This window comes from Mytilus trossulus, unplaced genomic scaffold, assembly GCF_036588685.1.
Source record: "Mytilus trossulus isolate FHL-02 unplaced genomic scaffold, PNRI_Mtr1.1.1.hap1 h1tg000244l__unscaffolded, whole genome shotgun sequence".
In the NCBI taxonomy this organism is placed as follows: domain Eukaryota; kingdom Metazoa; phylum Mollusca; class Bivalvia; order Mytilida; family Mytilidae; genus Mytilus; species Mytilus trossulus.
The window spans coordinates 2,375,931-2,388,809 of record NW_026963317.1 but is presented as its reverse complement, the minus strand read 5'-3'; the positions used below and the strand labels follow the sequence as shown (position 1 = coordinate 2,388,809).

General features: G+C 31.7%; 1 protein-coding gene across 1 annotated transcript; it reads right to left on the bottom strand.

The window, feature by feature from the left end:
- Positions 1-262: 262 nt before the first annotated feature.
- On the bottom strand, positions 263-10,862 carry LOC134701432 (uncharacterized). The gene is made up of 9 exons (XM_063562583.1): positions 10,800-10,862; positions 9,668-9,956; positions 8,795-9,077; positions 6,596-6,835; positions 5,960-6,039; positions 5,278-5,388; positions 3,550-3,767; positions 1,436-1,600; positions 263-535 (listed from the first exon to the last, which is right to left on the bottom strand). The coding sequence occupies exons 2-9, from the start codon at positions 9,860-9,862 to the stop codon at positions 403-405; spliced, it is 1,425 nt and encodes a 474-aa protein (XP_063418653.1). The 5' UTR covers positions 9,863-9,956; positions 10,800-10,862; the 3' UTR covers positions 263-402.
- Positions 10,863-12,879: the final 2,017 nt, after the last annotated feature.

The following is a 12,879-nucleotide window of genomic DNA, read 5'->3' as shown; positions in this document are numbered from 1 at the left end:
TTGTTCAGCACCTCATAAGGAACATTCATGCCATGTTTGGTTTCATTCTATTCAGTGGATCAAAGTGAAGAAGTTCAAAATGTAAAAAGTTAACAAAATAAAAATCTAAAATTGTCCTCAGATATTTAATTATAGATTTCTAAATTTCTAAACTTGTGATAGGTTTCAGCAATCATGGCAATTTTATAAGCTTTAACAAATAAAAGTTAAATATCTAGTTTATTCTTTAAGAAAAAAAACTTTTTATTAAATATTTCCCAGACTGTACAGTCAATAGTTTCATCAGGGTCCTCTCTCAGACCTTGCTTTTTGCTCTAGCCCACGTTTCTTGTGTTGGAGATGAAGGAAAAGATCAACATTCCTTTTTTAATTTTTAAGGATCATTAGCATCCAAAACAACAATCATCCAACATCATCGTTTAACCTTGCTGTTAGAATACTGTGAACCACCGCAGACAGATGTGGATATCTTTTCTTTACTTTGATCTCCTGAACAGACCATCTTGAAGATTTCTGGTTGAATTCTCTCCTCAATCTGAAGAGAAAATCATTAACAAAATAATATTTTAGTTAGTAAATGAATTTAAAAACTTTGTTTTATATATATACGTTTTTTTAGTTTATAAATGGTTGGTGTGACTTAAATGAACTTAGACTTATTACCCTAAACATAGTTTTGTACTTTTTTTCACCACACAAAAGCAGCAATGAATGTGTTTTTATAATATCTTTTGTTTAAGAACAAGGACGTTATTGACTTTGAATTTTTTTTTTAAGAGCTGGTTAAAAAATTTAAATATATACACTTCTTGTTTGTTCCGCATAAAAAAACATTAATAGCCCATTGAGGAGGGTGGTAAAGGGTTATTTTCATGCAACGTGATCACCGTTTTTTATTTCATGTTTTTTAATTTTTTATTTGACGTTCAGTCGTGGAAGACTGATGCCTCAGTCAACGTGTTCTGCTATTTAATTTTAAGTGCATCGTGATTTTCAAAGTCTTATTTTGCGTGCTCAGTTTTTTTCAAATAACATTCAAACACTTGGCAGTGATCATCAAGAAATACTTTTTTTTAAAGCTGTAAACCAATTATATCATTAATGTGTATACTAAATCGGTAATATTAGGTACAACAAAGACTTAATATATTCAAGAAGACAGTGACTCAGTCACAAAAGGTTCACACACAAGTATTTATTTTTTCGTGCAACGTTCATTACAGAAATAATTTCACGTTCAACATGAAATTATGTCTTATTTCATGTTTTTTCATGCAAGCACCACCCCTTGACCACCCTCATTGAGTTGGTTAATATCTAAAATTGCCAACCAGACTAATGTTTATTCCACACACAAAAGATCCTCAATGGGCCACAATTGTATATTGTTGACATAAAAATTGACAATACTTATAACAGAGGGAAATAAAAATACCTTGGAGCTCCATTATCTTTAGTAAGAGCAGGTCTACCAACATGGATGTTATGGTCCAAAGCAGCCAACTGATTTCTCACTCGATACATGTCTGGCCTGTAGACATGGGGTTCAGAAGTATAGGCAGAAATAAGGTTTTGGAAGGAATCCAAATCTGAGATGCTCCTGAAAAAAACATGGTGGAGACTGCTGTTTATATAGAAGGTAAGTCAAAAACTATAATAGAAAAGACGGGATATGGAGTACTCAGTGTAAAGAAGGGATATATGTTGTACAAGTAGTAATGACATAAACAGTACCAATTTCATACACCAGATTTGTATTTCGACAATTACCCATCTGACATAAGACTAACAAGAATGTGTCCCAAGTACACGAATGCCCCACTTGCATTAGCATTTTCTATGTTCAATGGACCGTAAAATTGGGTAAAAAAAACTCTAATTTGGCATTAAAATAAGAAAGATCATATCATATAGAACATGTTTACTAAGTTTCAAGTGGATTGGACTTCAACTTCATAAAAAACTACCTTGACCAAAAACTTGAACCTGAAGCAGGACGAATGAACGAACAGACAAACAAACGAACGAACCCATAGACCAGAAAACATAATGCCCCTTTACTATCATAGGTGGGGCATAAAAAATCATTACTAAAAAGTCTTTGTCACAACCAAGGGGCATTATCCACTTAAGATCAATAGGTGGAGATCTCAACACATATCATATATCAAGAAACAAAATATTTTTTTATAAATACTAGAACACACCCGTGATATCGCGGGTCAGTGACTGAATTAAAGTATATAACTATGCGCAAGCCTCATTTTAGTATTACATGTAGTATTGTCATCTGATAAAGTCATGCCGATTATAAGATACACAGTTTTCTCTGCTATCAAATCTTTCTGTTTTAACCCGTCGAATCAATTATTGGTAATATTAATTATTTGGAAAACAAAAGGTCCTGTCATGGAGTATTTTTTAATCAACAGCATTGTCCTAGTATTAGTTATAAATAAATTTGAATTCTTTGATTCGTTGTTTTACGTCATGCACACTAACAAATTGAAAACTGTACCTATAAGCCTTATTTTTAGTCCAGATTTTTAGTATTCGTATTGTTATCTTAGAAAGTCTTACTGATTAAAATACTACAATAGGTTACAATTTGACAATTTAGTAGTGTCAACCCCGTGATTATGACTCGTGTATATAGCATATTAATAATTAATACACCGTTTGGTGGTGTGCCTGTCAGATGCGGAACGTACAGATAAGGTAATAGGTAACAGGTGAATATACTATTGGTATCGGTATCGGACTAGACCCGGAACTTCTTAATTATTGGCAATATTAATTACGTGGAAAACAAAAGGGCCTGGAGTGGTGTAATTTTTAATCTACACCTTTGTACTATATTAGTAATATATAAAGTTGAATTCTTTGATTCGTCGTTTTTACGTGATGACGGCTGACAAATTGGACCTCGTAATTTTAGTATTATAGATAATTTAAAAGATATCACCCATAAACTATTGATATAGAGATATAATTTAAGATTTTTGGCATTCAACCATATCAAGGTTAAAGTGAAACATTTCTTGGGTTAAAGTCAAATCAACCATGACCTTTTCTTACCGAACAGAATTTGATAAGAATGTCATAAAAGTGAGAGAGTTAGCACTATAAAACCAGGATTAATCCACCATTTTCTACATTTGAAAATGCCTGTACCAAGTCAGGAATATGACAGTTCTTGTTCATATGTTTTTGATGTGTTTTGTTATTTGGTTTTGCCATGTGATTATGGACTTTTGGAATCGATTTTCCTCTCAGTTCAGTATTTTTGTGAGTTTACTTTTGACATCACCTTCCCATAATACATCTGCAAACTACACGGTATGTAATAAAAGTTATGTACCAGTCACGAGTATACGTACCAGACACAATAAAGGATTAACAAACACAGACCGACAAGATGATTCTATATATCCCTAAAACTTTGTTTGCTGGGGGTATAAATATGCAATATATTTGGATTTACAAAACAACATCATATAAAGTACCTTCTTTTTATTTGTCATTTTATCAAATGAAATGTAAACATACCTGCAATTCAAATAGTAAGGTATGTCTTTTAACAGCTTCATATCCATAACAATGTATCGCAAGGCTGTATGAGCATCTGATCCTTTTTCCATATATGTTATTTCCCTTTCTTCAGACAAGGGCCCATGGTTGCATTTGTTGTTGTCAAATGAGTCATCATATGACAATATCCAAGTGTGCTCATTTACAACATGGTGTAAAATTTTAAACCAAGAACCCTGAAATAATTTAACAAATATTTCTAGACACAACATAAAAAAAAAAAACTGCTGAATAATTCTAAAATAGTTTCCCTACTACATGTACTACGATTTATTTTCATAGATAACCAATTTTTCATGCAATTGAAGAAAATGTTCATTCTTGTGGATATTTAAAATTTCTTGGTTTTGCCAACGTTTGCATATACAAGCTTATAAAAATAATGTAATTTGTGGTTCACCAATGATATCCACACAAAATTGGTATCCAACAAATAATATAGAACGCACAGTATAAGACAGTTAAGTAGATATTTAAGGAATGACTGTAATATTTTTTCTGTCTATGAAGATGTAACATAAAAAATTTGGTGCACACTGAATAACGTGCGTAGCGGGTTATTTAACAGTGTGTACCACATTTTTTATGTTCTTTGGAATAGACAGAAAAAATATTACAGTCATTTCTTTTAATTTAATTCTAAATTCCATTTTAAACCGTAGAAAACCATGAAAAAACATTGATGACGTCAAGGTCACATGACTAAATGATGTATATGGGCTGATAACAAAATAATGTCAGCCAATCAGAAGACGTGTTGCATCCAAAATTAAATTATAATGTAAATAAACTATAAAATTTAATTTAACTATCTTAACTCTTATGAAGAAAAAAATGATAGTTGAGTAGACATGACAGTGCAGTAACCAAACAAAAATCAATAATCTTAAGCCAATTAGATTGCCTACTGGTATATACAATGTTGAGCTTTAAATCCTTCCTATGCTGACTATAAAGTATGGGCTTTTCTCATTGTTGAAGGCTGTACGGTGACCTATAGTTGTTATTTTTTGTGTCATTTTGGTCTCTTGTGGAGAGGTGTCTTATTGACAATCATACCACATCTTCTTTTTTATATAGTCTATTAAATTTAAAACAAAATTTAATTGAAAACAAGAATGTGTCCATAGTACACGGATGCCCCACTCGCACTATCATTTTCTGTGTTCAGTGGACCGTGAAAATTGGGGTCAGAACTTTAATTTGGAATTAAAATTAGAAATATCATGTCATAGGGAACATGTGTACTAAGTTTCAAGTTGATGCAACTTTAACTTCATCAAAAACTACCTTGACCAAAAACTTTAACCTGAACTTCGCACTATCATTTTCTATGTTCAGTGGACCATGTAATTGGGGTCAAAACTATAATTTGGCATTAAAATTAGAAAGATCATATCATGGGGAACATGTGTACTAAGTTTCAAATTGATTGGACTTCAACTTCATCAAAAACTACCTCGACCAAAAACTTTAACCTGAAGCGGGACGAACGGACGTACAGACGAACGAACGGAGGCACAGACCAGAAAACATAATGCCCCTCTACTATCGTAGGTGGGGCATAAAAATCAATGATTAACATTAACATCCCATTCTTTGTGTCTGTAATTTATTTGACAAATTATCTCACTATTTTATAACTCCCTTTCCTCTTTACTCTGCTAGGTTTTGTGTTAAATTTACCTTAAATTCACCTTCACTTTTACTAACAGATGCACAATGCCAATAATGATTCATAATCTCTTTTGTCCACTGTAATAATAGCATGTTTTCCTTCCCTCTTTTTTGAGAATCCTGCAACCAAAAAAAGAAAATACAAGTCAATGAAAACATAAGTTAAGTTCATTTATATGTTTTGGAGTTTAGTATGACATAAATTTTCACTGAATTATTACACATTTTATATAGGGGCCAGCTGAACACCACCTCCTGATACAGGATTTTCTGGCAGCGTTGAAGACCCATTGGTGGCCTTTGACTGTTATTTGCTCTTTGATCAGGTTGTTGTCTCTTTGATACATTCCCCATTTCCATTGCCAATGTTATGTTCCTCTTTACGTTATACCCAATATCAATTCTATTATAAAATGGTAATATCTGATTTAAAGAAAAATTGACAGCCCATTTAATACCCTTCTTTTTTTATTACTTTGTAGTAGTAATCTTTATGAACATTACTAGTGGCAGATCCAAAGAAGGGGGGTCAGGGGAGCTGGACCCCCCTTTTTTTTTACTATCAATGCATTTGAATGGGAACATATGGTTAGAATCCCCCATTTATTCTGTGTTGAGAACCACCCTTTTGAAAGTTGCTGGATCTGCCCCTGATTACAAAATGTAAATATATTAATCATAATATGCTTACCTTTATCATTTTCTTTCCAAGGTTTTTGATGCCATGCCAAATGTCAAATGAGTGTTTTATGTGAGCATACTGTGGTTTTTCTGGAAAATAAATATAATTTGCTAAAAATTTATAAAAATAGGAATCAAACATTATAAATAAAGCAATAAGGTGACATTCATTTATGACATAGTTTGCCAAGTGATCTTAGAAATTTCTTGACTGCTTCAATAGCCAGTCAACACTCCAGTTGTGAGTTATAACTACACCAAGTAGCTCTCTTGACTCCAATACTTAATTTGAATACAATTGTGAGTCTGTCTTCCTAAGGTCAGCACTTCTATACATGCAATCCACCTTCCTCTACCAATACAAACTGACTTTAACAACTTAGAAAATACTGCTGACAGTGGAATTAAACACCAATAATCAATCAATCAATTAAAGTTCTCTCATGTTTATTAATACATTCACATCTTTATACAAATGTTAACTTTCAAATTAATCTCCTGTCCTGAAAAATTGCCTTATGATAAAAAGTAATAAAAAATTCATTAAGCAATCATGTAAAAACCAACCAAAAAATTGTTGTTGTAAAAAGTTCATTTTTAAAGTTTATTTAACTTAACTGAAGTGAAACACTTGTCTTGAACTTACTCATTAATACTCTAATCTGTGGATGTGAAACGGTTACAACTTCTATGATATTTAAACCAGCATCTGTCAAAATCTTTAAACCTTTTTCAAAACACCTTTTCTCCAAACTGGTACTTTTGCCTTCAGTCATTGGTTGATCCATGGTCACTATACACAATATCCTCTTTGTTTCCATTTCCATTAATGTGTATGTACATATATGTGTACAATTATGTGTACAGTGATCCATCCTACTGTCACCTGTAAAAGAAACAAATAGAAAAAAATGTCAGTTAAAGAAGAATTACAATACCAATATGAGAAATTGTTTACCTGTTTCACTCAAAATAATAAAATAGTACCAAAAACCTTGACTAAAAACAATTTGGCTCTAAATTTTCATAAAAGTTTTGACAACATATTTTCTTTGACACTTTGAAAAAAAACAAGAGTGCACACACTGAAATGTCTCGCCTACTTTAATAATCATTGATATTATGTTGATAGTCCTAAGTATTAAAAGCTTTATTACAACTGTCACATAAACGTTACATTAACCAAGATAACTAAACAAAGATTAATGAACCATGAAAATGGGGTCAAAGCCAGATGAACCATGCCAGGCTGAAATGTAAAGCTAACAATGCTTCCATAAAACAAATATAGTTTACCTAATACTTATAGTTTAATAAAAATAGACCAAAACACAAAAACTTAACACTGAGCAATGAACTGTGAAAATGAGGTCAAGGTCAAATAAAACCTGCGCGACTAATATAAAGATCATAAAATATTTCCATACACTTAATATAGTTGACCTATGGCATATAGTATTTGATAAAAAGACCAAAACTGAAAAAATTTACTTTGACCACTGAACCATGAAAATGAGGTCAAGGTCAGATGACATCTGTTCGCTAGACATGTTCACCTTACAATCATTCCATACAACAAATATAGTAGACCTATTGCTTAAAGTATGAGAAAAACAGACCAAAACACAAAAATTTAACTATTACCACTGAAACATGAAGATGAGGTCAAGGTCAGATGACACCTGCCAGTTGGACATGTGCACCTTCCAGTCCTTCCATACACCGAATATACTAGCCCTATTGCTTATAGTATCTGAGATATGGACTTGACCATCAAAACTTAACCTTGTTCACTGATCCATGAAATGAGGTCCAGGTCAAGTGAAAACTGTCTGACGGGCATGAGGACCTTGCACATACCAAATAGAGTTATCCTATTATTTATAATTAGAGAGAATTCAACATTACAAAAAATCTTAACTTTTTTTTCAAGGGTCACTGAACCATGAAAATGAGGTCAAGGACATTGGACACGTGACTTACGGAAACTTCATAACATGAGGCATCTATATACAAAGTATGAAGCATCAAGGTCTTCCACCTTCTAAAATATAAAGCTTTTAAGAAGTGAGCTAACACCGCCTCCACCGGATCACTATCCCTATGTCGAGCTTTCTGCAACAAAAGTTGCAGGCTCGACAAAAAATCAATAAAACTTGAACCATGCATTAAATCAAAAATATTTCCTTGGATATTATTGAGAAGCTTGATATTTCCTTCATAGAATGTGATGAAACCATTCAGCTGATTTTAAAGAGTTATCTCCCTGCTTTGTTAAGAACCACCTCGATGGAACTATTTTATCTACTGTAAATACACTTGATGCAAAAGCAAGTACTGTGCATTCATTACTTTTCTTTGGATACCAAATTTCACAGAATTCTTGAGAGAAAAAAAATTGCCTGTATGCAGACTTGGCAAACCACAAAATCAACTTCCACAAAAGTTGGTATCCATGAAAAAATAATTCATCTAAAGTGTCTGTCAAAAATAGATATCCACACAATATAATTATAAGGTTGTGAAAAGAGACAACAACTTATACTTTGAAAAAAAAGATTCTAATATTTACATCTTATTCCATCCAAGTCATTGAGCATCAAAATTTACTGTGACTTGGCTGTATGTGTTGCTATCCACCTATTGCAATTCATTCAAAATTCTGACCAAATTGCAATATCAAAATTTGTTAATAAGTTTCCATGGGAGATAATCTAAAATCATGATTTTTTAATATTTCTATTACTTCCCTTTAAAACTTTTAAGAGAAAATATTTGATGAAATATAACATTTAGTTTTCTTCGAAGACTGCTCCTTATTTTTATGTTAAATTAATATATTTACCTAATACTACAATTTCCTTTCCGCAAAACTCTGTATAAATACCCTCAAGGTGTTTCCGCCAGTACTCTTCAATTGATGGCACAATGTAGGATTTTTGTATTTTATTAAATGTTGAAGAATTCAATGTAGGAAGGCCAAGTATCTTGCAAAACAATTCCATTTTTTGGAAATTGTTGCCTGATGAAACTGTTGCAGAAGCCAACATCAAATCCCCACAATGCATTGCTCTGTTTAAGAGGGGTTGTGAGCACCACTTGTTAAGTATATGACCTTCTCTGCACACCTGAAATTGAAAACAAATTGATTGATTAATAGCAAGCAATTCAACAAATACATCTAAATTTTGCCCTAAGAATGAATTCAAAACTGTCACAAGGAGTAAACAGTCAACTTGGCCCTTGAAATTGCATATATAGTGAAATTATTGAAGCCTTCAAAAATAACACTACTGTAATTTTGTTAATTAATGAACAGGTTGATATAATCTGGGAAATTGGGTGAAGAAAGATCATTTTTGGTGTTACTATACTATGATGACCTAAACATGTTTAAAATGACACACTAAACCTGAAATTTTAATTTTACTCATCAAATTTGGTAAAACTATATACATGTATAAGCCAATGCATTGTCTGTATTCTTTTACGCACACTGGTATTTGAGATATGATTATTGTAAAAAAATACTTTTTATATCTATTGACATTTATAGAATGTCTTATAGAAAGAAAAATATTTTGGTAAAGCCTTGGCTCATATCATCTCAATATAAAAGATCTCAGAGTTAAAATGATGCATTTTCTTCTAATTTTTACTGATAAATACTTGACTGTCTTTTTTAAATGTTTTTTTTTTTCAGTTTAAGTTAGCTTACCCAGGTGATATAAAATGCAGATCCAATAGTTTCTGTTTTCAAATCAACCTGCCTATTGCAATCCGACATTGTACAAATCTGCTCTGTATTGGTGTTGGCCAGCATCAACAGGCAATCTCTGTACACCAACAAAGGTTGTTCTGAAATAAACTTGTCAATATTTTTCATTGTTATTCTCTTCACTCCTGGACCCATATCTAAAGCTTCCTCTTCTGACTTGTCCCCTTCAGTTGTGTCATCCTCAGCCTCTTCGATATCTTGTTCTTCTGAACCATTCACTATATTTGGTCTGGTAATAAAAATGTTTGTTTCTGTTACTTTTATAATAAAATTGAGAATGGAAATGGGGAATGTGTCAAAGAGACAACAACCCGACCATAGAGCAGACAACAGCAGAAGGTCACCAACAGGTCTTCAATGCAGCGAGAAATTCCCACACCCGGAGGTATAATGCATAGTAAATGTCAACACATATGACACATATATATTTTGTAGGGTTTATAGGTCTTAAAATAAATTTTTTGGTAAAAGTTAAAAAAAAACAAAAAAACTATTGTGTATTATTGTTTGCAAAAATCCAAACCTATTCATACATTCCATTGTATAGTGGAAATTTATGACTCATTGACATATCAACCTTAAAAAGTTTGAAACCATGGTAATGTTAAAATTTATAATCAAGATAACCATGGTTATAGTGTCTTATTTTACCTTTTTTTTATATTTCTGGAAATATTTTGCATCAAAAAGCACAAAAAAGGTAGGACTTTGTATTAACTACATAAAAAATTCTAGCTGGCAATGAAAATTTCATGTCAAAATTAGGTCCAAAAATTCCTCCCAAAACTTGCTCTCAAAAGTCCAGCCATTAAAAATGGCTTCAGCGTTATGATGTCATAGGCCAGACATCATAATTATTTGGACTAGAGATGCTCCTGCGAATTACTGGGGGTAGAGGGTCTTATTTTGACCAAAAAATTGCAGTTATTTCAATTGACATCACAGATTTATTTTTTATTCTCTGTTTTAAAGGGTGTGTGTGCCTTATGTATTTTAAAGTTCAAATCCTTCCAAGAATATATTTTTAGAATGGTTTTGACTTTGAGTTTGACTCTTACATTCTACAGCTTACCTTAGTGTTATGTTAAAACTAGGTTGAACGTCATGGTCATCATCATATATCTGGTCATCAACATTTTCAGAATAATCAATACTGAAACTGAAATAAGATAAAATTGTAACAAGATATAACACATTTGATGGTAGTGGCCAAGGATAGTCCACAAGTCCTGGTCTCATGAAAAACAATATGGGCTCATTTTTTTTATAAACTGGTGATTCAAAGGTACATCAAGATTGTTAAAATGTTCAAGTATATCAAAATATATTGTCATTTTATAGCAAAAGTTTACAAGTAATCTTGATTTGACGTAATCTCCTTGTAGTCCAGTCAATCTTCTAGTCCAGTCAATCTAGCATAAATTTGACCATCACCTTGAAGTAATTGCAACAGAAGGTTTTTAAGTTTTAATCTTTGGCATTATACCCTGAATATACACAGAAAAAAGTCCCAAAAAATCTAACTTGAGGAAACCTAAAAAAAAGTTCCTAAGGAGATTTACATTGAAATGGGATATAACTCTACAAAAAGGCAGAAATATAAAAAAAAATATTAGAAATATCGTCTTTAGAGTATAACAAACAACTGTAAAGGTGTTTTCATATCTTTCATGAAGCTGCAATCTAGATTTCATAATTCATTAGCTGACCATTTATCAGATTTTTCCACGTGTCACAGTAAAGAATCTCAAATTAAAAAATTTTATTAAGCATCTATTTTTCTTTTTGTGGTTTAAAGTATCTTGAAACAATGTAGATGCTTAACAAATATAGTTAACAGATAAAAACAATACCAAATATTCACATTATTTTTTTTCAAAATGGTCACAAGCCATAAATTTGCAATTTCTTTATAGTGAAAAATGTGCCCCAAAAAAATCAAATTATCCACAACACTTCAGTTTGTACATTTAATGAGCTGAAGTTTATATAATGTAGTCAAATAGGAACTTTTGACCCAATAAAAAAATCATACTTTACATGAATTTTAAGAAAATCAACAAAAAACTGACAAAAAAAGACTAATTTTTGTGGAGTTATCTCCCTTTGCAATGTTAATCTCCATAGGAAATTAATGCTGATTTTGAGTTATGTTTTATCTGTGTATATTCTGGGCTAAATGCTATACATTAGGGCTTACACATTTTCTGTTGCAATAAGTTTATAGTTCAAACTTAGTTTTGACTGGACTACAATTGCTTTATGCTGTAATGAAAACTGTAAAGATAAACTATATAGCACTGAAAAGTTTTCTTCTTTTTGTGAGACTCACTATGGCAAACATGAAAAATCTCTAGACTTGCCTTCAAAAATCCTTAGTGAGAACCCTGATAAATATTTTTTTTAGAAAATAAAAGAACAAAACAGTCACCTATTGACATATTATACATGTATGTTTCAGATTTTTTTCACACAGAATACAAGTTAATTTTTAAAATGACAAAAACATAAAACAAAGTGTAGATACTAATTCTGTACACTATGGAAGTCACGATTTTCTAAGCAATGATTTCCAACTGGCTAACAAGACCGTTTTGCCTAGGTAGACTATTCTAATCATTTGTTTACTCCTATATCTATGAAGTGCTTTGAACATCTTCAAGGTATGTATAGCATCATAAATAAGAGTAACTGTAACAAAAACATGCATTAGAATATAAAATACACGTTTGTCTATCACATCAACTTGATAGAAAAAAGTGAAATCGATGCGTTCTAGAAGCTATTTCAGATTTTTGACTGTATGACCAGTCCGTGATTTAAAAGGAAAAAAAAACAATGGCAATTTGAAGGTATATACGTGTCTATATGATATTATGAACTGTCCAGGGAACTATGACGTGCTATTTCTTTCATCAGACAATTCAAATATATTTCTGATGACTTTTATAGATGGCAAAATAATTGTATTTTTGTTCCTTCAGTTTTATTTAAAATTAAATGCTTAAAAAGCATACATGATTTGCTTGTGGACTTTGTATTTATAGTGTGTAGTTGCAGTTATCTGTTTAGCTATTACATTTTTAAAAACTATTTACACCGTCCGCCATTGACCAATTGATCTATAACAATATTCAAGATAATAACAAAAA

Bases quoted from the DNA above. Each gene is read 5' to 3' on its own strand.
- LOC134701432 (XM_063562583.1), bottom strand. From the start codon at position 9,862: ATGGGTCCAGGAGTGAAGAGAATAACAATGAAAAATATTGACAAGTTT. The intron at 9,078-9,667 runs GTAAGCTAACTT...TTTCAATTTCAG, and splicing joins CTGCATTTTATATCACCTGG to GTGTGCAGAGAAGGTCATAT. The intron at 6,040-6,595 runs GTAAGTTCAAGA...TTTATTTTCCAG, and splicing joins ACAGATTAGAGTATTAATGA to AAAAACCACAGTATGCTCAC.